The sequence below is a fragment of the Hetaerina americana genome, unplaced genomic scaffold, assembly GCF_022747635.1.
Source record: "Hetaerina americana unplaced genomic scaffold, ioHetAmer1.1.p SCAF_3, whole genome shotgun sequence".
NCBI lineage: Eukaryota > Metazoa > Arthropoda > Insecta > Odonata > Calopterygidae > Hetaerina > Hetaerina americana.
In genome coordinates, this window is record NW_027286874.1 from 19200535 (window position 1) to 19225847 (window position 25313).

Genomic DNA, 25313 nt, shown 5'->3' on the forward strand with positions numbered 1-25313 from the left:
TTTTGGCTGAATGATATGGTGATTCGGTATACAGTAAACCCTAGCCAATGTTGATTATATGGGGCTTGGTATGGTGTGGATTAGGGAAAAAGCAGATTACATGGGTTTTGATGTGCGTAAATCCATGGAACATTTTCTCCCTCTAATCTGTCGCCATTATGATGGTCTGATTTTGGTGAAACCATTTGAATGAATCAATGAGACATGACCGGAAAATACCTGATCAGATTCAAAACACTTAGTGGAAAAATTAGGAAAAATATAGTATTTTCATTAGAAAGTTGGCTAAAAGTCAGGAATGAAAATCTAGAACAGTGGTGTTCAACCTTAAGCATTCCATGCACCAATTTTTGCACAGACAAGTTCAGATGCACCAGACAACTCAAAAAGTTTTTTACCTTCTTGGTATAACAATAGGGGCTGTAAAATAGGGATAGTGGTAACTTTGCCTTAAGGGAAGAGAAGGAATAAATCGATCGCACAATTTGAATAATTAATTTACATCATTTGAAAAGACACATTTATTATATAGAAGGGGTTCTGGAATATGATTAATAGCCGTGGTGGCGATTTTAAATTAAAGTATGGTTGTTGATATAATCCACATTTTTAAATGAATTAAGGATTGTATGAAAAATGTATCTATTACAGCACAAAAACATTAATTATATTTATTGAAACTTTTGCACCTGTTTAGGTTTTGCTAGTTTTTTAAATGTTTGGTGTTAAATATGTCACTGAAAATAGCAGAGAATTTTTCAAAGTTGAGGCAGTTATTGATGGCCTTGTTTTTATTTTAATCAATTCCATAGATGAAAATACTTGTTCATATCTGTATGTCGTTTAAAAGCTACAAACATGTATATAAAATTTGTATATGTTCTTAGCTGTGTGAAATGTTAACTGGATAATTATTGACAGAAATTAATTATTTCAGAAGCATGTCGATCTGGAAAAAGCTCATCAAATTTAATTTTATAGAATGAATTTGTTTTCAAATCAATCAGTTCCATTTTTATGTTACTAAGCATCTGCATTACGTAATGTTCGCTGAGTATAAATGAGGTTTTAAATGCTAGCATTTAGTCATCTTCTTAAGAAAGATGATGAAAAAAATTTTAAACGACTCTTGCAATATCTTGATTTTTTCAATATATTTAGTCTAACTGCTATTATCCATCACCTATTCACTCTGCTCTTTCTAATGTAGATATTGACTTTAATCCTTAATTATTTATTTCAAAACAATATTCACATACAGCAGTAGCACCAATTTACAGTGAAAAATATAACAAAAACGTGAAAGAGGGCAAAATAAAAGTACAGCATAACAATAAACAACAAGAACCGAACATGGACGGGGGAAATATTTAATTTGTTGATAGGTTAGATAAGGGTGGTGAAATTGTTACATGATAAATAAAAAGGATCGACATTGTGAGTTAGTGAATTTAGAAGGGAGGAGAGGTGAAATAAAGGTAAGCGCTTAGTGAGAGATATCCTAGGAATTGTGAGATGGAGTAAGGAGTGGGTGCGGTTGGATGAAGTTGGTATCCAGCAGTAGAAGAGAGAGAGCAGTTCAGGGCAATCAATAGTCGAGTTTAGGGTGTTGTGAAGGAGTTTTTAAACAGCTGTAAGTCTGCAGTTTTGGGGGCTAGAAATGGATAAAGAAGACAGAACAGCATTTGAGGACATATTGGGGAAATGTGGGACTCTGTGTTTTACTTTTTGGCAAAGAAGTGAGAGATACAATCGAGGGATTTTAGATTAGTTGGGGCTGAGGTGGACCAGATTGGGGAGTAATGTGATACTATGGGAGGGAAAATTGTTGAGAAGTATGAATGGAGTGCTTTTGGATCTTTCATTTCTGTGAAGCGGTAAAGAAGGCCTAATAGGGACATTTCTTTATTTTTGACAGTCTGAATGTGGTTGGAGTAATTTAGTTAATGGTCGGTTAAAATGCCTAGGTCTTTCATTGTTGTTACTCCGTTTAAGGAATTCAGTAAATGGTGTAGTTGAATGTCAGGGATTTTTTTTCAGAGCAAGAGTCATGATGCTGCATTTTCCAGGGTTTAAGGTAGGCTTCCAGGTATCAGACCTCAGGGACATCTGATTCAAGGCAAGTTGATGGTGAATAACAGTCAGAAGTATTATTAATTTGCATTTAAATCTTGCAATCATCAGCATAGAGAAGGGTGTGAGCTTGGGAGGAAATGAGTCCGGAAGGAAGATCATTAATGAAAAAATTAAAAATTTATGGCCCAAGGGCACTGCCCTGGGGAAATCCAGACGTCAAAGGAGACTAAGGGGAAGAAGTATCCGAGAGTATCACACACTGGGTTCTGTAGGTGAGAAAGCTGGAGTGAAGGCAGAGGAACATATCATGTATGGCAAACTGTTGGCTGAATTTATGAAGGAAGAGTCGATGATGGAGGGCATCAAAAGCCCTGGAGAAATCGAGGTAGATGGCATCAAGTTGACTTGATTTGTCTCTTGCCATGATGATGTGGCGCTGAAAGACAGCAAGATTTGTCAGGTATGATCTTCCTGGAAGGAAACCATGGCGCTGGGAAGATGAAAAGGAAGAGGTTAAATAGTAAATCCTGTTGTAAATAATATGCTCACAAATGGAAGACAGGATTGGAAGCAATGAGATTGGGCAATAGTTTGAAGCATCATTCTTGGGACCTGTTTTATGTATGGGAATGACGTTGGAGCATTTCCATTGTGGAGGGAAGGTTCCTATGGAAAAATAGGTATTGAACAAGAGGGCTAAAGGTTGTGGGAGGGATGAACTACAATTGTGAATAAATTTAGGGTTGAGATCATCAGGGCCAGGTGAGCAGTGGAGGGATATTTTGCAGAGGTATTGAAAAACTTCCCGGGACTCTGTCTGTATGTGGGATAGGGAATGATTTATATTAGGAAGGAGAGAATGGACAGAGGTAATTCTGTGGTTAGAAGAAGGCTGCAGGCAATTGGGAAAGAATTTTAGAAAGAGGTTGGGTCTCTCTTATCCCGTGGCATTTTTGGTACCATAGGGAAGTGCTTCAGGAATTTGAGGACGACTAGGGTGCTGATTGATAAATGGCGAGAATTTTTTGGGGCTAGAGGAAATATTAGAGGAGACAGTCTGCTCATAGTTTTCATAGTCATGGCGAATCAGGAATTTGGAATATTGACAGAGATCAACGATGGATGTGCATGTTTCCACATTCAGGATGGTCTTATGGAGGTCCCAAGCACAATTTTTGTTACCAAGAACATGTATAGTATCCTGTTTAAACCATTAGGGGAATTTTTTTGTCTTAGGCTAAACTAGAGGAACAAAGTCTTTTATGATGGCCTCGAGGACAGTGTGGAAGAAGTCCACTCCTTCTTTAGGGGATTATGAGGAAAGGATGCTCCAGGGAATATGGTCAAGGGGGCGGTTGACATCCTCCCAGCAAACCTTTGACCAGGCAAGAAAGGGCTTGGGTGGAGTGGGAGGAGCCCCGTGGAATTTCCAGGAGCCATGGAAGAAGAAATGGGCATCAATGGACTGGTGGTCAGAGTCGAAAATATTTCGGCCGAGGATGATTCCCTCGGGCATAGTGCTTGAGCTGGTAGTCCGAGGTTGTTGTATCGTTGGAGTTCTCTAGACAGTGTTGTGGGAGTTGGAGTGCATTTACAAAATGTTCAATGAAACTTGTCATTGGCATTGAGTGATTGGCCGTTCATGGGAGACTCCCAGCAAAAGGATAAATTAAAATCACCCACAAGAGTCAAAGGTCCCAGATTTATGACCCAAAACACTTGAGTTGAGACAACTTTCCAGCACTCTCAAGCCAATTGCTGGAGGATGGTGAAAACAGCCTACAAATAGATTGGTGGCCTTCAAGGCTTTTACTGGGGTAATGATATTTCACTCCACACAATTTCACAGTTTGTCTCCTGGTCTTTTCTTTGTTTCAAAAGAAACACAAATTTGATAGCGAGTAACACTCCGCCTCCTCTAGAGAGTCGATCTTGTCGATAAATCAAGTGAGATCATGAGAAGGACAATTCACTGTCACTAAAAATGGAGTCAGCCATGTCCCGGAGAGAGCTGTAATATCAAATTTGGAGAGCTCATGGTTGTGGGAGTTGCATGTTGATATTTTGTTTTTTATGCTCCGGACATTTTGGTAATATATGGTCAAGGAAGAGCCGGAGTGGCCAGGGTAGGGTTAACACTCACATCACCTGAAAGGATCACAGAGAATAGTAGGATGAGACCGTTACCAGGGTTCGGCATTGGGGCTGCCGGGGAGAGGCCGGCAAATTGCCGGCCTTGATGGCAAGGTGACAGGGTACTGGAGACTGACAGGCGACAAACAAAACAAGGCAAAGCCAGGAAATCTAAATTTTCTGTAGCTGAAGCAGCTGATGGGAACAGGGTCCACTTTGAGCAGGGGAAATTCACTATATAAATTCTCACCCACATGGACAGAAAAAAGCCCTAGGAGGGTCAAACTTATCCTAAAAAGTTGGAAACACACTGAAGAGAGAGAAACGCATGTCTTCATTCTGGCGGCCATGTTGTTGGTTCTTTATTTTCTAACTGGGAGATGAACAATTGCCAAAAATGCCAAATCAAATAGCCAGTTATTGTCAAATAAGTGGGTTCTTTCATCTGGCAGTTTTTCCTGTTCCAAGAAAAAGGAAATGGCATTTTTCAATTTTTAAAATCTACTCGAAACCTGACCTCATCTAGAAAGCCAGTGCACTTCAACATATTCCAAATCTAACAATTCGTAGTATTGTCTGATTTATCATCTGTTTAATGCTCTTGCTGTAACTTGGTTCACAAATTTTACAATTGGCAACATAATGTGATGCATATTTTAAGTTTTACCGCATAGTGCCTCTTGGTGTTTAACGCAGTGATATTTCAGTACAGGACATTTAAAAAAAATGTCAAGCAACGTTGCAGTGCTTATCATTGATAATGCTCCGTCAGTACACTAAGTGTTAAGTTTGTTATAATCTCATTTTAGATCTTCTGGCATGATTTCACCCTTTCAAATATTGTTGATCCTCTTGGTTTTACTATGCAATGACTCCAGACTATCAAGTTCTCCCAAGACATTAAAATTACCGTCAATTCCTTTAATAAAAATGCTTAACTGGGCAACATACATATACTCTCTTATATTATGTGAAAGAGTACTTTCACAAACAATGCAAAAAGGTTTTCCTGATGAACTTGCTAAGCATAGCAACTTATTTTCCCATTATTTATTAAATTCGCGCTTACAATCACTTTATGGCTTCTTTTGCACTGAAATGGATAACAGGAATTAAAGCATAGAAAAGTTTAAAACTAAAAAAAGTGAAAAAGAACAAATAGATCACAAGTTTGTATGCTATATCACTCAGAATATCAATTATGTGGAATTTGAATTGTATGTTTGCGTCAATAGTATAAAGTGGCACTCTTCTTTGACAAAAGTAATATATATTTATTCTTGGATCTATCTTTCAATTACTCTCAATACTATAACCATGCTAGTACACTCAATAAAACATTGCTTCAAACTCCACGCCACAATGTTTCACTCAGAACTGACAAACCATATCAAACGCTTGCCGCTCACTTGCACGTAACTTCAAACATATAATGTGTTGCTAGTGCATGGTGTTTGCAGTTGTTTAAGTAGGAATGCACAGTGACAACATCGATAAATGTATTCATACATCTGCTTAAAGTTACATCTCACAAGTTCCATTCTCAGTTTCAGACACCAAGAAGTTGAACTTAGCCGAAGGCTGTATGAATTGAACTGAGATCACTCTGGTGCTGAAAATATTCAGATGGATTCAGTTATGACACCTATTTAAAAGAAATAAGTAGGTGCATGGATGCAATGTGTCATGTCTTGGCCACCCCTGATCTAGAATATAGTGGCCATACTGCTTTATTTATGCAGGTCGAGCTGATGTAATCTATTGAAAAAAATGTGCTTAAATGACGTGGACATCTTTCTCATTCATATCAATTTTTCATTTTTGTACTCAATTTATAATGTGACTCTCAATCACATAATAAATTGAGTACAAAAATGAAAAATTGATGTCAATGAGAAAGATTTAAAGAAAGAATAATTTTGAAGGCTTAGGAAGTTTGGGACTAATTTAATTATATTTTTGTTTATAAGCCCATTAAAATTCTTAATCAAGATCTTTGCTTATACATAAGCACACAAAACAGGTTGCTTAATGTCAGAAATTGAAAATCTTCATACTTTTTTAGGCTTCTCATCCCTCTTTGGCTACTGATACCCTGAGGCGCGTTCTTGACTGCCTTCCTGGTGATGGCTTGGATGATGGCTGTATAGGGAAAGATGAACCACCCCTGAGGTTTTGGCTGAATCTCTACTTACTGCTGAAGCATGAAACTTCAGAAGCACACCGCAGAACACGCCAAAGTGGTCAAGTCACAACCAAGAATCGACAACGAAGCCATCCTTATAATGGGGATCACTTGCCCCATCGCCCAATACTTGATGCTGTAAGAGCAGTATTACCGGATATCACTACGTCCTTGTGCACTTCCAGAAACATTGCCATGAGACATGCAGCAGCATTAGTACTTGAGCATGCTCTACCCCAAGCAAAAGAAGTGTCAGCTCTTAGTATTTTTGCCTCTCCTGAGTTGTCCTTGAAGCTGGCTCGTGCTGCAGTTGTCCATTTCTTTCTTTCTTCTGCAGAGCAGGAGATAGAAGTAAAACAGGAGGACTTCCAGGGTATGTATTTATTTCAAATTATGTTCAGGAGTTCAACTCAGATCATTTGCCACCACAGCCATTTGATGATGTTAAGGTGATTTTCAGATGTTGCTACACATGTGGCTCAATATCTTCTTAGTTTTCAGTGAACATCTAGAAGTGAAAATGCTTACTGCATTACACTCCTGAATGGCAACAAAATAGCAATAGTTGAGCCACATAATGATCCTTATGTAGCAACAGTGAAAATCCACATTACAATTGATTTTACTTGTTGAAATTCAGTTTCAGTGCAAAATCTTAATCAGAATTTTCATGCAGTGATGACGTTACATTGTATGCTCAATAAGTCGTTAGGAAAAACTAAAAAAAAAAAACAAATTATTTTGGAATGATTTTTTTTTTTATTTTTCAGCATAACCTCCTTCTAGCTCATTACTTTTTTCCCATTGTTTCTCCAACTTTTTCAAGCTGTCCAAAAAGTTGGATTGCCGAAGCTCAAAGTAGAAATCTGTGTTGGCAATGACTTCCTTGTTCAAGGTGAATCTTTTTCTACTTAGTTATTTTTTCAAGTTTGGAAATAAAAAAGTCGCAAGAAGCCAAATCTGGTTATTACGGTGGATGTTACGATAATTCCAACTTAATCTCTATAATTTTGGCCTTTGAAACTGTTCCAAATGAGCCCCCTTGCATTGTCTTGATGGAAAAAGATTTTTTTCTTTGCCAAATGAGGGCATATTTTTCTTGATTTCTTTGCTTAACTGGAGCTATAACCTCACATAATACTCTAAATTTATCATTATGTCTATTTGCAAGTACCCTTGATGATTCCCTTTGCATCCCAAAATACTGTGGTCATCACCTTGTCAGCTGATTTTACCATCTTCACCTACCTTGGAGCCATATCACCTTTAGAAACCCTGTTTCAATTATTCCTTTGTCCCTTGAGTGCTAGTAGTGTATCCATATAAAAGGTCTGATCAAAAAGTATCACGACTTTTGTGTTTTACAAAAATTATTTATTTATTCATGATTATCTATTTTGTCCCCTTCAAAGTAATCCCCATCAGATATTATACACTTGTGCCAAAGTTTTTTCCAATCCTCTAAGTGCTTTTTTTGCTGATTTTTTTTTCAAAAGCTAATTTTTTTATATAATTCACGCTTGACGTAATCAATTAGATTTTTCCATGTAAATTCATACTGAGTCCACTTTTTAAGTTGTCCATTGACACCATTGCTCACATTACCCATTGGCTGCTGCCAGAATAGCGGGATTAAATCACAGTTCTTACAGGGTAAAAATGACTGCCTGGCCCATAGTATCTTTTTTATTTTGGTATCGACTCCTCCCGAGGTAACAGGAACATGTGACAAAGGATTTTAGCTCTACACAACAGTAGATGAGATGACAAGTTCAGTTCATTGGCAACCATCTTGATACTCAATCGATGGTCAGAGTCCAACAATTGTCAAACACGAGCCACGTTGTTGTCGGTTTTGCTAGTTGATGGCTGTCAAGAGCGTTGTTCGTCGTGAACCTCTTCCTAGCCCTCCTTAAAGGCCTTTAACCACCTCGAAACTTGTGAGTAGGACAGAGCAGAGTCCTTGTATGCCTCACAATATTTTTTTAGTCTCCTCAAGAGATTTTTTTCAATTTAGCACCGAACTTAATAATTTATCATTGCTCGATCATTGATTCCATTTTTGTTTGTGATACGGTCGTTGAGCAGTGGTTTCAAATAACGACGTTCTGCCGCTTCCACAACTTGGAGAGCACTGAGACTGGTTTTGTGGCAAAGCTTAGCGTCCCCTTCATCTACTTTAGAGTGGTTTGATTCCACTCCAACCAATAGGAGAGGCATGGGAAATTCAATTTCATTACTTTCAGAATGCGCCCTGTATCAACCCAGAAACTTGTCAGGTTTGCGACAGAATAGTACCAAACCAGCCTTCAAATCGACCACATTATTGTGTATATTCTTCACTGAGAGCAAACTATCTTGCCGAGATATTTTTCACGCCCAGTTTTTCATTCAAAATTAAAAATACTGTACCTTATGATATGCCTGTGGTCTCAAATATTTCACATACTTTGATTTGTCGATCACTCAGAATCACATTCAAGATTTTGTTAATCATTTTGGAGAAAGTCATTTCAATGGACTTTCGTAGCAATATTCATCATTTGTGGATGTGCAGCCATATTTACCCAATTGTAAACAATGAAATAATATCAGAATGTAAAAATCATTAGCCTTGACTAGGATTTGATCTCGGATCCCTCGATGTCTGGCCGAGTGCTTTAGCCAGTCAAGATCTTTAACCTCTTGGACTGTGGCGCTTCATGCATGACTATGAATGCCTGTGACATTGTATGTATGGTATTTTGTCACAACATCTTGTTCCTTTTAAGTCCCTAAAATTTTGGAGGGAAGAGGTGGCTTAATTGGCAAAGGTATTTGGCAGGACAGCGAGGGATCCAGATTTAAATCCTGGTCAAAGCAAATGGTTTTTACACTTTGAAATTGTTGCATTGTAATGCACATTTAGCAGATGACTCCGTTAAAAGCTACTGTTGCGGAATCTCTAGCAGTCTCCTGGCAATAGTAAGCAGTGGCAAACACAAGATCAGATATGCCATGAACTCCAACTCAGTTTTGAATTTTGTCAGTGTTAGCCTTTTAAATAGAATTGTTTACTCACTGCATGAAAATCAGTTTTTTCCATTTTTCAACTTAACAAAAGTTTGTTGCTTCATGCGATTATGAAACCATGTGATGTATATTGCTGAATTTTCAACAGCAATCTAGTGACAGATGGGGCTTACTAAAAGCAAACCTTTTTGCATACTCTGAGTACTATCTCTTAGATTTATTAAGGAATTGAATTGAACGAGCCATACACGTTACAATGCATCTAATGTACCCTAATGATATTATTCTTTTTTGCAAAACAAGAAGCTGCTTCAGCCGGCATAACAGTGAATGGAACATCTGGTTGCAGAGTGGCCTGTCGAATTCTATCTAGACTGGTTCCATTTTCATCTACTGCCAGAGCTTTGGCATTGAGAGATTTATTAGAAGGTGCTTTAGTTCATCAGGAAACCGCATCTCTTTTTGGTGCAAGATTGCCATCAGATGGAATTTATTCATATTTGAATCAGCAAGCTAACAAAGGGGTAAGGAAATTAAACTCCATTGTTTCTAATTCTAAACTCTAGTGACTTTAATTATAAATTGTATTGTCTCTAATATTGTCTAAAATTAAACTCTAGGGTACTTGTATAGATTTAAAAAATATTTTATGAAATCTGTTACTCTTTCAAAAATATTAAATTTGACATTCATATAATTTAGATTATAAAAAAACATAAACACAGTAGTCAACCCAAAGGTCGGTTCGGTAGGTGATGGTAGAGTTCACCCAGTACTAAGCTCGATGGCGGGTGAAATACACACATTCTGTTCCTTTCCCTGTGCTGTTTATGGTTTCCCAGGAAGATCTGGTACCCAAAAAATCACATAGCTTGTGTGGAGCTGCAGGTGCCTTGAGACTTACCCGGGAATCGAACCCAGGACCAGTAGTTCAAGGCTCTACCCCCTAGGCTACCATGACCCACAATTTAGATCATAATAATAAACAGTTGTTATTTATTATATTCTATTTATTTTTAATATTATTTATTTAAAAAGGGGAGGAAATGGCACCCCTACCCTATTGTGTGAATTTCACTTGCCATTGAGCTAATTGTTCGGTAAACTCTATCATCACCTATCAGATCAACCTTTGGGTTAATAACATTATTTATGGTTTATTTTTTTATATTCACGGTAATTTTGTTTTACATATTCAGGCTAAGAGTTCAGGTGTTTTTACTCCTTTTAATTAACATTGACAAGTCAGTGAGTAGTAGTTATCTGTTTTTTTTTTAAATACAGGTAGCATGATCAGGTTAACCAGGATGCATATTAACCAAGATGCCACAAAAAAGTTCATTTTACCAAGCTACATAAAATTGGAATTAAAGCAAGTGATCCCTAGGAAACAATATGCAAAAGCATATTGTACTCACTTAGTTTCCTCTAACTTAGATTTTTTAATAGTATTTTGGTAGATACTTGATTAGTCCATTTTTGTTCATTATTATTTGTTTTAAAGTATCATCATCATAGTAGGGTTCATTAAAGTAGTAGTAGATTTTATGGGACTGCTCAGATCATTTGTGCCATTAGGGATGGACAGGAAAGGATTGAAGGATGGAGAGAAACCCGGTGTCTGCATTAGTCTGCTCTTAACCAAAGGCTCCAAGGGGTCCACAGCTTAACGTTCAATCTGACGGATGGCGCACTAACTCAAAGTGCCCTCCACAAAGCATCTCAAGTAGGGATCGAGTTATCACCGAATTCGAAACCACGGACACCATAGAATTCGAACCTGGGCCCTCAGGGTGGGAAGCCAGTACATTAGCCACCACACCATATCGATCCCCTGGGCAATAAACTGAGCAAGTTTACTGTTAATTCACTTGTATCTTTCCTAATGTGAAGTTGTGGCAAATGGGCATGAAGCTCAATAATATTGTCCTTATATCTTCTAAGCAGGTAACCAAAACTACCCAAATTATCTCACTTTACTTCAGTTGGCTCAGAAGTAACATACAGCAGAATGCTTATTCATGAAATATGATTCTGGGTTCTTTTCACACTGATCAACGAAACACCACTATTACATGCATGTTTTGAAGCAGATATTCATCGAATGTATTCTATCAGTCAAGAGCATATGTACGTGATTACGAGATGCATAATTTTTTCAAATAATATCTTTAGGTATTTATGGTCACAAATCATCTTGGAAACATCTGTAATCATTTGTCACACTCTTCCATGCTTGTTATGAAATACAAACACCAACACAATAACTAATATTTGTTGGTAGAGGGATTTACCATTCAAGAAAGTTTGCATGTATGCAACCATTTTTACAATTTCAGATTTTCTGCAAATATGCCACAGATTTTACAGTTTCAGACAAGGAATCTTTTTCAGCATGATTCAGTTCACTCTAGAATAAGTAATAACCAAGCTTCACAAATCCTTTGTCCGCATGTAGGGACAAGTGGATCAGTAATAAAAAGAATCGGTAGTCTTGATTAGGATCCAAATCAATCAAACTTACTTAGTTATGCCCAGTATGTGCGTACTCATTTATTAGACCAAGTTATTATATGCTCTATTTTCATTTTCTTATTTATTTATGTAACTTTCTCAGTTCTATCTATTGATCCTTAAAAATTTAGAGAATATGGTTCCCACTTACCATCCGTGGCTGTTTAAAGAAATATATTTGCAGATTTTAATTAAGTTAAACTAAATGAAATACCTTCTCATTTGCTGAGCAGTTCATAAAGGTTTTGGAAATATTTTGAAAACTTTGTTTTAACAATGTCAAGTCCTGTTAATTAACTATTATGACAATAAATCATTCTAATTTCTAAATAATTATTCTCATTTTGTGAAATAATTGAAACCAAAGGAGACCGTTAGAGAACTTAATAAAATAATTGTTAGTAAGGTGGCTTTAAAAAAATAATTGTAAGCAAGGTGGCTATTTATCTGAAATTGTAATCACTCGAACTTGACTGTGTATTTGATTTTCCATAACATGATGACCTTATGGAAATAACATTGGCCAATGATGGTATTCACTTACTTTCTTTTCAAAAGTGTTAGTTAAATATAAGCAATTTTTACTGAAATACGAGGGTCATCCGGAAAGTAGTACCCGTTCGTGCCGCATGAAGTGCTGACGACGCGAGTAGCCGCTGGACGAGGTCAGATAGCTTCAGTGGCTTGTCTGCCTTCTCTGAGCCAAGTTGCGTGACGCTAGCATTGCCTGTGTTGTTTCTGTGATTGTTTACAATGTTTAAAAAAATTGAGAACGCCGCCAGTTGTGAAGTGAGGGCAGTGATTAAATTCCTCAATGCAAGAAACGTTCGCCCATGTGATATTCATCGCCAATTAAAGGAGGTGTATGGAGACAATGTAATGGACGAGTCGTCTTTTCGGCGGTGGTGTCGCAACTTCAACATGGGGAGGGGGAACACACACGACGATGAGCGTTCGGGGAGACCGTCTGTCATTACAGACCAACTGGTGAGCTCAGTTGACGAATTCGTGAGGAACGATCGGCGCGTCACAATTGATGACATCTGTGAGCATTTTCCCAATGTTTCTCGAACAATTGTTCATGAAATTGTTAAACACCATCTGCATTATGCAAAAATTTGTGCAAGATGGGTCCCTCGCGTATCTCAATGAGCTGGCGGCGAAGGACTATGCAGCAGGAATACAGAAACTTGTCACACGTTATGACAAATGCCTTAATTTGCTTGGAGATTATGTTGAGAAGTAGTTTAAAGTATCCTCTTTCAAATAAAATTTTTTATGTTTGTTAATATTTACTTTTGTGTCTTTATTTCACGAACGGGTACTACTTTCCGGATGACCCTCGTACAAGTGCTGTATGTACTTAACTCATTGATGTGCAGCCTGTATTACTTAATAGATAAGAACAGGTTGAATTGGCAATGCGCCATATGCTAATGGAAGTGGGTGAAATTCAAGTTCAACAAATTGGCTATTTGGACTTCAAATAATCATCCAACCAGTTTGCAAATAAAATAGAATTTCAAAATTCTAGGGGCATCTGAAACTTTGTAATACTATTTCATACTATTATTTTCTTGTAATGCTATGTTAAGCTATAATTATACAGGTCAGAAAAGTGCAAAAGTTTAATTACTTTGTATTCCAGCAGCGGAGCCCCCTTTCCAGAGCTGTTTTACTGTGGGAGAATGGGTGTCCAAGGGCAGTTCTTCCTCGGAAACATTCATCAGTGTTTGGTGTTGGTGATAGTGACCTTATTAAGTATAACAAGAGTGCCCCCAAACCACCAAGTCATGAGGTGGTTGCTTTGAACATTCAGATGCTAGTGGAAGCAGTAAAGTGTTGCTGCACTGTGACAAAAACCAGCATAACAAAGGAACCAGAAACTGAAACCTCTGTTAATGGCCAAGCTGCTTTTGGAACTACCCCAAACAGCACAACTGGTTCAGTTTCATTGGATGCCATTTCCATGGTCTCTCTTCTTCTAGTTGAAATAGTTTCACCAGATGTCATGTATAACGGACTTCCCTGGCCCGAAGAAGAGTTTTGTAAAGTGAGTATAATCCTTTTAGTTTATGATATTGGTAATGCTATGTAAATTATTAGTTGTATCATTGTGAAATATTAATTTGAACAATAGAATGGTTTGAGGCATCACTTTATGGAAGCGATTCATATCAGAAAAGAAATAGTTATTCCACGTATATTTCATTAAACATGACCTTGGTAAAGTGCCGAAGACACACAGCTTTGTATAGTAGACGGAGAAGAGGAGGGGGGAGGTGTTTGTGAAGTGGGTGGAGGGGAAAGAGAAGGGAAACTGGTGTGTTTGTTTGGGGGGAGGAGGAGAAGGCGGTTGGGTATGGCATCCAGGTGGGAGAGGGTGGTTTTGTAGGGCGTGAGGGGGGAGAGGGGCTGTGGAACAGGAGGAGGTCCAAGAGGGGGGAACGGGAGGAATAAGTTAGGTCATTACCTAACATACCCTTATGATGACTGTTCTTTGAAATTGCCAACTGTTCCAAGGAATCTAATCTTAAGCCTTTTTCTCTGAATGTAGAATTTTAGGGACAAAGTCCCTGGAGTGGTTATTGTCTATAAGGTGCTGGGCAAAATTGGAAGAAAGATATCCGTTTTTAAAACAGGCATAATGTTCTTCTACACGATCACTTAATTTCATCCCGGTTTGCCCAATGTAGAAGGCAGAGCACTCACAACACAATTTATGAACTCCACTCTTTTCGATTATGGGAATTCAGTCTTTGCAGTTAGAGGAATGGTTCACTAAGTTTGATTTATTATAGAAGGCTAGTTTGATATTGTTTTCTGCAAAGGATCTGGGGACTTTACGGGATAAATTCCCTAGAAAGAGGATTCTTTTCCATTTTGAAATGTCTTTCTTGGGGATTGATTTGAAAATTGATTTGACAGCTATTTTCTCTAATTTTTGTCTGATACAAATTTTCAACTAATTGGTAGCAGCAACCGTTATTTTCAGCTATAATTTTTATTATTTTAAGTTCTTTTTGGGTAATTTGTGGAGATAAAGGAATGCTATTCAAACGGTGGACCATGGAGTTGAACGCTGCTAATTTTTGTAGGAAATGATGTCTTGACATGGAGTGAATGATATGATCTGTTCAATTATCTTTCTGGAAAATGGAGAAGTCCAGTTGCTGATTATTTTTAGGTATAGTAATATCTAAAAAATGAATGGACCGGCTGAGTTCTTTCTCCATAGTGAACCTAATGTTTTTGCCAAGGCATTAAGACTTATCAAGAAGCCCGAACAAACACACCAGTTTCCCTTCTCTTTTCCCTCCTCCCACTTCACAAACCCCCTCCTCTTCTCTGTCTACTATATAAATCTGTGTGTTTTCTGTACTTTACCTGATGATGACTTTGTAAGTCGAAACCTTGGTCGTGTTCAATAAATTATGTGTGGAATAACTATTTCTTTTTCGATAACTTGAACAACAAAAGAATTATTAGTCTTGTCTCAAGATTTAATAATTTATAATATGTATGTAATGTATAGCTTGTGTATGAGCAGAATGTATTGCTATTTAAATTGATATGGAAAGGTATTATTTCTGTTAGGGGGCACTCTTTGTCCGTGTAATTCTTTTTGTAGCTCAGTCCTACAAATATGATCGTTCATTGGGAAAAGTTTTCGTTAAGTTTCTCGTCCAATAGGTACAGTGAGATACAAATTCAAAAAAGTAGGCAGTGCTACTTTAATTTGACGTTAGAACTCTAATGTGATTTTATTCTTCAAAAGAGCATTCATTCAAACTTCATATAATAATTGTAACTTTTGATAACCAGAAGTGAATAACCTTTGAAGTTTAAATGAAAATTTCTGATAACTCATTTCTGTAAGTTACTTAATTCATGCTTGCAAGCATTATCTGTTGCCAATGATTAAAAGATGTAGTACTTATACTGTTGTATAAAGGAAAGCTGTGTTGAATGAAATGTAAAAGTATAGAGAAATTGCCATTTGAGGATACTGGAGACAATGCTCAAATTTCACTTAATGTATCACTTACACCTGCAGATTTTTCATGCTTCTTACAGTACTTGTCACAGCCTCATTTTCATTAATATCAACTTCCCTTTGATCATTACTACTGACTGATACAATTGGCTTCCTTCCATGTGCGCCACTGTCATATATACCGTCAAAAAAACTTCCTTTAGCAGTCTTATGCCCTGCATTCAGCCCTGTCAATGTTGACACTTTTATTTTTTATGACTTGATGGGATTGAATCATCAGATTGAATATTCTCTCTACTATTCTTACCAATTGACCAAATACACCAGTATCTTCTGTCTTGCGATCTTCTTGTGAAGTTTAGGATCTCTCTTCAACATTGTGGCTTTCCCTATGAGTGAAATAGATCCCTTGAAATAACATCATGTAAAATACATATAATTTAATGGGTGTAATGCTTAACTGGAGGATATAGAAAGATACCTCTGGACACTCCAGGACAAATCTTTACAAAGTTTTTAACAGTCTGTGTTCCAGAATATCCAGGAAACTGTAGCATAATTGGTCTCCATAACCCTAATTTGTTATTTTTTCTACACTGAAAATTTCATTTCATTAAGCTTACCTTGAATTCAGTCCTTATTATATGCCTAAACAACCTTCAGGTTTTTTGTTTTTACATAAGTTTTGAAGTTTCTTGCAAACAATAAGACCATTGCAATGTTCTCCTCTGAATGGTTTTTGTACTATTATACTTACAGAACTAGTTATATATGTAACTGATTCCATATGTTATTTAGATGTATATTGCTTGAGTTTGATTACCTTTTAGTGATAATCACAACTTTATTTGCGGTAAATTTTAATTTTTTTAAACACACATCTTCCTGGAAGCCATTAGTTGAAAATTATTTTTGACACTGGTGAGGTATTTGCTTGTAGATGCTTATTTAAATCTTTTCTATGATATTTTAACCCTTTTTTGAAAAATTGATTGTTTTCCATTATTACATACTTTATCTACACATTTTAAATCTCTGGTCACCTCCTCACAATTGGAGAGTTGTAACCGTAGGTATTTGTTATTTAGTGATTTTTGGAAAATTCTACATGACTACATTACCACCTTATTTCCTAAAGAGACCCCTTGAATTTCCAGAAGTCTTGATTGCTGGATCAAAATTCACTAATTGCACATCAAAGGATATATTTGTTTATTTATCATTAATCCAAAAATAGCCATTTTGGCCTCTACCTCAGATTTTAAAACTTGAAAATAACAATAAAGACAATTACAGATACTTTACAGTGATGGGGGTTTAGCGAAGAATATTTTTCTTCCTCCACTATATTTGTTTTGCCATTTCTTTTTAAGATGAAGTAAACATTTTCTTGAAATTTTATTTCAAAGAATAATTTGTAAGGCATTACCATAACATATGAAATAATTGATGGAATCAGCAAATGGTTTTTTTTTATAGTGTAGTCCAGGTAGCAAAAGTTCAATGCACAGATAATACTTGTGAGAAAAAACAAATTTGCACCCTTACACAGGTTTATTGGTTAAGTACAATAAAAGAACAGGTTCATTTCACAGAACCATCCTCAGGTACTAGACAAGGTTCAAATAGTGAATACATCATATTTATACATGTTTGAGGAAGGGAGGATGAAAGGAGTGACGAGTAAGATAGGGGAAACCCAAAGACAACAGAGAAACCAAAGAAATGGAGCAGTGAAAAGAGCTATAGACCGAAAGCTATAGAGCTAAAATTCTGCCTCTGTCCCATCCATGTCCCCTTCCCGCTTAAGCCTTCGGTATGCTTCCCTCCTCCCTGCCACCAGGGTACTAGCTACCTACCACGGTCCTCTCAATAATGACCATACATACTTCCTTCCTTTACCTCCCTCTTTATGCCTCTCCATTTCTTTGGTTTCTCTGTTGTCTTTGGGTTTCCCCTACCTTACTCCTCACTCATTTCCTCACCCCTTCCTCATTCATGTATAAATATAATGTATTCACTATTTGAACCTAGTCTAAAACCTGAGGATTGTTCAGTGAACCGAAATGTGTTGTATGTTACCAATAAACCTGTGGAAAAAGTAAATTTGTTTTTTCTAATAGTGAAGAACTTCCACTGCATCTTGCCTGAATCCGTTTGAGATAATACTTGCCTTGAAACATTCATTTTTGACATTTGTCGAATCCTTCTGAATGTTGAGTCAGTACTTTCGATGAAACAGCATACAATAGAACCTCATACAATGAATTAATTCTGGAATCTTTCTCATAAAGTGAAACAATTTTTCCCTTACAAATTAATGTAAAATATGGTAATGCATTCCATTCTGAATAAAGAAAATATGTACCTAGTTTATCAAAGAAAATTATATATACATTGTTTAGGATCCTGAATCATATTCATCTTTACTTCTATCATAGAATGAACCAACCTGGAATGCAAATTTTTTAAAAACAAAAGAGAATTGAAACAATCAGCATATTATTGTTAATACGTTCCTAATTATTTTTTACAAAAATCTCTCTTGAGACATTTATTTTTCCTGATACTTAAAAATTTTATGAAAACATTACTCAACATTACCATTAAATAAATTCCTAGTGCATTTAGCCACTGCCTTATTAGTTAATTAGGATGGTGCTTTGTATGCATGGTATGATGCAACAGTTTCCCAGCATTTCCCATGACATACACATCACATTTAGCCTACTCTTCTGAACTTAACACTTCTTGAAGGATCGTGAAGTTTCTGAATGTTAAATAAGCAGGGGTTTAATGTTCAAATTGCCACTTGCATTGACACGAAATAGTGGCAATTTCGCCCAAATAAAGACCTCTATCTATCTATCTATCGTGCATTGACACGAAATAGTGGCATGAGATGGCCTTTCATTGCTTGTGGCTAGGGAATACATTCTCTTCTGCTGTTATGTGTATATAGGTTCACTTTGGCATCATCTTCCAGAAGAAACCCATCTCATCACAATTAGAAATGTGTTTTGGCAGGTAACCCTCAGAATCTAAGAGCTTCTTGAATTCACGATGAAGTTCTCTGCTGCTTTTGTGCTGGAGTTTGCTGTTTCGCCTAGCCTGAAAATTCCATGGATGCCAGTTTTTCTCTTAAACAATTCAAATCATATACTGCTTCCCTTAAAAACATCTTCATTGGCTGTTGATGATCCTGGCATCATCTTAACAAGGTTGGCGGAAATCACCGTCGGCCTTCTCAGAAATGATATTCTCCTTGATAGTACCACATTGCAATTGCTTTTTGTTTATCGATTTGGGAAGCAACTTTCCAATATTGTTGAGACTATAAGGACAGCATAGATATTCTTATCACTCCCTTTGAAGCATCTTTCTCCTTAATCTTGTCTTCCTGGATAGTGCATCTTGCATATGGAGGCAGACTGTATGTGCATACTAGATCAGCTATGCTTGCACCTTGCTCTTGCTTTTCAGTGGTATTAATTTTACCTAATTTGTACCGTATTTTTAATTCTCTAATGGCTGTCTTCTTTCGGTTTTTTCTTTGAAGATATTTTTAAAAATATACTCAAAATATTAGTAAACTTTGCCTAATAAAATCACAATTAATGTCTGAATGCAAGTTTGGAAAAATTGTAATCACTTGCAACGCTAAGATGCTGGTGGAATAAGTGCTAAACACAAATTGAAGTAGCAGTTGCACAATTATTTTGCAAAGTCACCTCTCCTTGTCACTTGTAATGTGAAAAGTTGCCCTTTAATTTAGTCATTTTTGCCTAAATATATTTGCTCATTATGTAAATCAATCGATTTGCGAGGTACTTTTTGAGTGAGGTTCCACTGCAGTTGCCAATTTTAACTGATTTTTATAGTTACTTGTATAAGCGCTATTCCTCTTATTCTGCATGTATTGTGTTCTTTAGACGGTTTTATCATAAATATTAGATCAACAGCTTCTGCACAGGTTTTATTTTGCCAACCAAGTGCCCACTACTTTCAAAAGTGATTTTCAAATAATATATTTTCTTGATCAAATAAATTACAGTATGATATAATAACTCCTGTTATCTATTGTGTCTTTCAATTATATTCCTTATTAATGTGTCTTTTTTATTCTGATGCTAAGTATTAAACTTAGATTAAAATGATCTGAGAGGAGCACAGATTAAAAATTTAACATTATGATGTAGAATGCTTATTTTTACCTTTTATTGTGATTGGTATCAAACGTGATATTACTCTGAAAATATTTGCTGATGACTGGGTCTTAACTTGGCAACTTAAATTCACTTCTTCAATCAACTCTTACAACTTTTAATTGTCTTTCAAATTTCAGGTAACAATAGAAAGAGACCTACAAATCAGGCGTACATTTGAACGCCTACCTGTGTTGTGGGCACTCCTTACCCTAGCGGCAACACACAGACCAGCTCTGTGCTATTGCTCTGTTCTCCTTCGAGCAATAATGGCTACCCTGTTGGCTCAGTGGAATTCCCATACCACTGCCACCACTACTGCTACTTCCAACTCTTCCAACCGACCTCCACCACCTCCTCCAAGTCTGCTGGCAAATACCCAGCGGTTGATTGACCTGATGGCCTTGGGTCAGCTACTGCCATCCCCATTGTCAGCTATTCGAGATGTAATTCCAAAAATTGGCCCCCATGAGGTGAGTAATATTTGGCCTCAGAAATAAGAAGTTGCCCTCTCTATGGTCTACAACCTTGACATGGTGGAAGGAGTTGTCTGTTCTGATGGCCTCTAGAGCTGTGTTGGTGGGAATAATCATATTTGCTCCTGGTGGGGTCACCCATGTGTTGAAAGTTAGGAGCCAGACAAAAGGTAGTCCTTGCAGTGTCTGTTCCTCAGTGAGGCAGCTGCAAAAGCACCTGACCCCAGTGGGGTGGCCATTGAGTGATGGTGTCACGTTAAAAAAAATATTGAGGAAGGCAGCAGGAAATCTCAATTAATGATCCCAAGATTTATATGATGGACACTATAGAGAGTATGAGTCCTGGCTACTATGGGGCTCAGCATGATCGAGTGTATGACGTGCCTGGAAGTAGGGGAGGCAAGGCTTTCCTGCTTGTAATCTTACAAAATCCTTGCCCAGCAGAAGCAAAAGCAGCAACAGAGAAAACACGGAAGAGGACCAAATTAGTTAGAATAGGGACTTGGAATGGAAGGACAATGTTGAGGACAGGAAAATGAAGAGAATATAAAGCGAGAAATTGAGGGAGGAAATATAGATGCTTTAGAGCTGTGTAAGTTGATGTGCAGGGATAGTGGAGATTACTGAAGTGATAGTTATAGAGTAATATACAGTGGATGGGAAGAGAGCCTTTAACGGGTGGCAATAATATTGAATAAAAAGGTTGGAAGAAGCATAGTTAACGTAGAGCAAGTGACTGATGACAGTGAAAGCTGGACCAATGAGCCCAATCATTGTTCAGGTCTACATGCCACCAAAAAACCATAGGAAGGAGTTCAATGGGGTATACAGTCAGCTAGAGCAGGGGTTCCTATATCATGTTCCACAGAATACTGGTGTTCTGCGACAAATAGGAAATATTTTATATACTGTTATACATTTAAAGGTCTGCTACTATCTACTCCAAGTAATAAATTAAAAGTGATTTTAAATTTCCTGCTTTTGTATGCGTGTGGATATTTAAAACAAAAGTGGCCCTGTACAAATAATGCTTCTTCCTACTTCCTTTGTTCCAACCACTTACATGTTTGAATGAGTTATAAGATATTCTTAGAACTCAGTGCTGCTCTCCCTAGGCTGCTGGTTGAACTAATAACAAACACAAATCAAATCTTGGATATTTTAGTAGAAATGAAGAGCACTTTCCATCTTTTGAAATGTCTTAAAAATGAAATCATAGCTCTCCTCCTCTCTACATCAAAAGACAAGTCTTTGGTATCAGTCCATTAATACGGGAGGGAAAGGTCTGCGGGAAATTTCACAAGTTAGTCTATGTTGTCTTTTAACTTTTAATGTGGTTGGCTTTGAAATGTAAGTATAAATTGATTAAACTATAATTGTGTTGCTAACATGTTCAAATACGTTTGAAATCAGATGACTTTCATTGAGAGTCCAGCATCACATGAATAATTTAAATGATTTCCTAGGATCCCCAGGTATATTCACTTATATAAATGACATTAATCCAGAATGTGTAGCCTCTGACATTTTCATTTAAAAAATTTGTTTTATTTCAGGTTGTGGTTCTTCTTCGTGATATATGGAATTACACCCATGAGAATGTTCCATCTCCTGCACTTTTCTCTCAGGATGCAGGCTCAGGACTTGTGTGGCGTCAAGGCATGGAACCAGGGGCTGAGGAAGTAGAAGGCAGTGAGGTCAGCTCAGCAAGACCAATACCAAGGCATACAGATGCATTGCGACACACTCTTCAGCTTCACATCGAGTCACTAGGAACCCTATACCCTCGTCTTTTCTCACTCAATCCAGAAACTGTGCCTTCTTCGCCTGCTTCACCAAATCCTGAAGACTGTGGAAAGGTTGAATGACCTTTCTTCTTTTTTCAAGAGGAAACTGATGTTCAGTGAATTAGCAGTAATGTAATGGTGGTGAATCAGTGCTATAGGAATTTCTCATGGATTAACATCTTCATGTGATGTTGCTGAAAAAAGGAAAATCAAGCTACTGTACTGTATTGGTGCAAAAGATATTTCTTTCTGATGCAATAGGACTTGGTCATGAACTTTGAAATGGGAGGAACTACCATTATTAAAATACATCCAGCCTTTCCTTTGGCTGTGAAATGTTTTCCAATGAAATTTTAAAAAAATACCACATACATATAAAATACCTGTATTTATTGTGAAATAAAAACGAGTTTGATGAGCGGGGATAATATTATATGAGTCATGCTTGTCTTAATTAATGAGTAACATCATTAATGTGAATAAAATTCATGGTTAATGCAAATGGAGCTATGCAGTAAATATTTATCACATAAGAAAATCCTGAAGTAAGCATTATTGTAATGATGTCAGGTATTACTTATTGAAAATACTTCATAATGTCAAATCGCTTTGTATTCCATAAAAAAATTATTATGTACAATCTGGGTTCCTACAGTGGAACATCACTGGTACCAAATGAATCGAGTGATTCATTATAAGACTCTTGCTTGTGGAGATGAAAATCGTGAGAAGTAATGTTGAACATGCTCTCATTGTTAACAATGTATCCCTTTCTCCCTCCTTAGTGAAGGCCAACATGCCTCAACTCCCATGATGCTATTTTCCCCTCTCACTCTCTTGCATTTAAAACTCAGCTGCTAAAGACTCCTTCTCCTCACATTCTGTAACCCCTCATTCCTCCAGCTGCCAAACCTCTCCCAGACACTGTAAAGCTGAAATTCAATTAATTTTGAATTTGAAGATGTTACACCACAAAAAATAATAGGAACTACCCAGGATTAATAGGTGGTTAGAGATTTGTGTAGGAATATTACCTACCTGATTCATGTGGAGAAAAAAAGAGGCCAGCAACAGGATTGAGGTCAAGAGCTTGATGCATTTTCAAAGGATGAACACAGTAACTAAAGGTGGTGATAGAACTCACCTAGAGCATGTGAATTTCACAGTGAAGGATATGGGGGCAGTTGCTTTCCCTCTATTAATCACCTGAGCTTTCCCTTAAAGATCAAATACTTAAAGAATTACCCAGTTTGCTAAGTTGAGGGTGCTCAGGTTCACCCAGAACTCAGTTCAATAGATAAATGCTTACCTACCAGAATAAGAAATTAATTAAATTAGGCTTTGATGTTGTAATATTAAATACCGATGAGCTAAGACGTTTTATAGCTTTTAGCAAATTTGACTACATATTCACTAAAAGGACTTACTTTTTTGCGAGGACTCATAAGGAGGTAATCAGCAAATTACTCTCATTACTAAACTGAGTAGATTACCCTACAAGATACCATGTAATTTTTCTCAAATATTTAATTTCAACTTATTTCAGTTCAAATACAGATATTTTAATAATATCATTTGCAATTCACTTCAATTAATAGTATTGGTAAATGTAAACTTATATTATTAAGGTAGGTTAACACAGAGACACCTAAATTTGAAAAGGAGTGATTTGCTTGTGGGTCTGACCGTATCCTGCGGTTTTAGAATAATGCTAGTTATGCCCCTGCTAAGAGTAAATAGCAATGAATCAGAAAGTTGGATGTCTCAAATCCTCAAAGGAAAAGTAATTCTTTCCAATCAACTTCAAGAGGTATTTAATAAAAATACTGATCTCATCGGAAAATTGCCACATTACTGTGTACCTCACAACCAAAAATAGAGGCCACATGGACGGCAAAATTGAAAGAAGTAACATAATTACTTTTGTGTATACATTTGACCAGTACAAGTGCACAATAATGGTAGTTTGCCTCTATAAACAGTCTTGGGAAGGACACAGTAATTTTAAATTTGTTTTTCCAGACCAATAGCATGGGTGTGGTCCTAACTCACTTCAGACTACCACAATAAATAATGTATGCATTATGCACAAGTTAACATTGCTGCAAAAAGAATTTCTACTTAATTTGCTTCCATGGTCAAAAAGCCACTGTAATTACTTATTTGTATACGCCACATAAATAAATACTCAATATCATGAATAGCTGAAGAATCCAAGCAATTATATTTCCTCTCACCTAGTCCATCATATGTCCCATTGGTAACCATTCCAAGTATCACGTAGCAGTTCAGTGAACCTGGGAGAAGTAGCTAGGAAAAAAAATTCTGTCTGAGGATAATTTATTTAATGGCCATTGATTTGAAATACTGCAAGACATATTTTTAAGATTCCAATTATCAAAAGTAAAACTTATTTTCACTTTGGATATTGTTATGGGAATGACCGAAATAGAAATTAAAAAGACATAATAGAGTATTTACTGTTCCTATCAATTAAAGCCATGGAATGGAATTTTATCATAAATAAATGTATCTACACAATTAAGGCTTTGTGGCCTCAGTCTAAATTTATATTGAGCATTTAGTGCCAGCTAATACTATAAAATTTTAAATACGTACCTAAATTTTCTTCCTCCATGTTGTGTAGTAGCATCAAATAAATCAAAAAGTGGTAACAATGAAGCCTCCCGATTAATAATCATTTGCATACAGATTGGCAGGGGCACCCACCAGCTTTTAACAAATTACATTTCCCTCATTTATTAAAAAATAAAGGACTGAATTTTGGTGGAAAAACTCTACAGTCAGTAAATAAACACTACTCACTTAACTGGCTCAACACCATTATTTTCCATAAGAAATATAAGCACAGTACCCCAAGAAAGTATGACTTTTTTTGGCATGTAATTCAAGAACAATTAAATAAAT

The 25313-nt window shown here is 36.7% G+C and overlaps 1 protein-coding gene across 2 annotated transcripts in view; it reads left to right on the forward strand.

Moving 5' to 3' along the window:
* omd (integrator complex subunit 5 omd) overlaps positions 1-22810 on the forward strand; it is a 48503-nt gene extending 25693 nt beyond the window's left edge. Inside the window, exons 9-13 of one of the 2 annotated variants that reach the window (XM_071588475.1) lie at positions 6275-6767; positions 9710-9930; positions 13569-13973; positions 20263-20595; positions 22155-22810. In XM_071588475.1, coding sequence (XP_071444576.1) covers positions 6275-6767; positions 9710-9930; positions 13569-13973; positions 20263-20595; positions 22155-22466 — 1764 coding nt within the window. In that variant the 3' untranslated portion in view covers positions 22467-22810. The remainder of the gene's footprint in view (positions 1-6274; positions 6768-9709; positions 9931-13568; positions 13974-20262; positions 20596-22154) is intronic. The other variant, XM_071588476.1, reaches the window with a different exon arrangement.
* The last annotated feature ends 2503 nt before the right edge of the window (positions 22811-25313 follow it).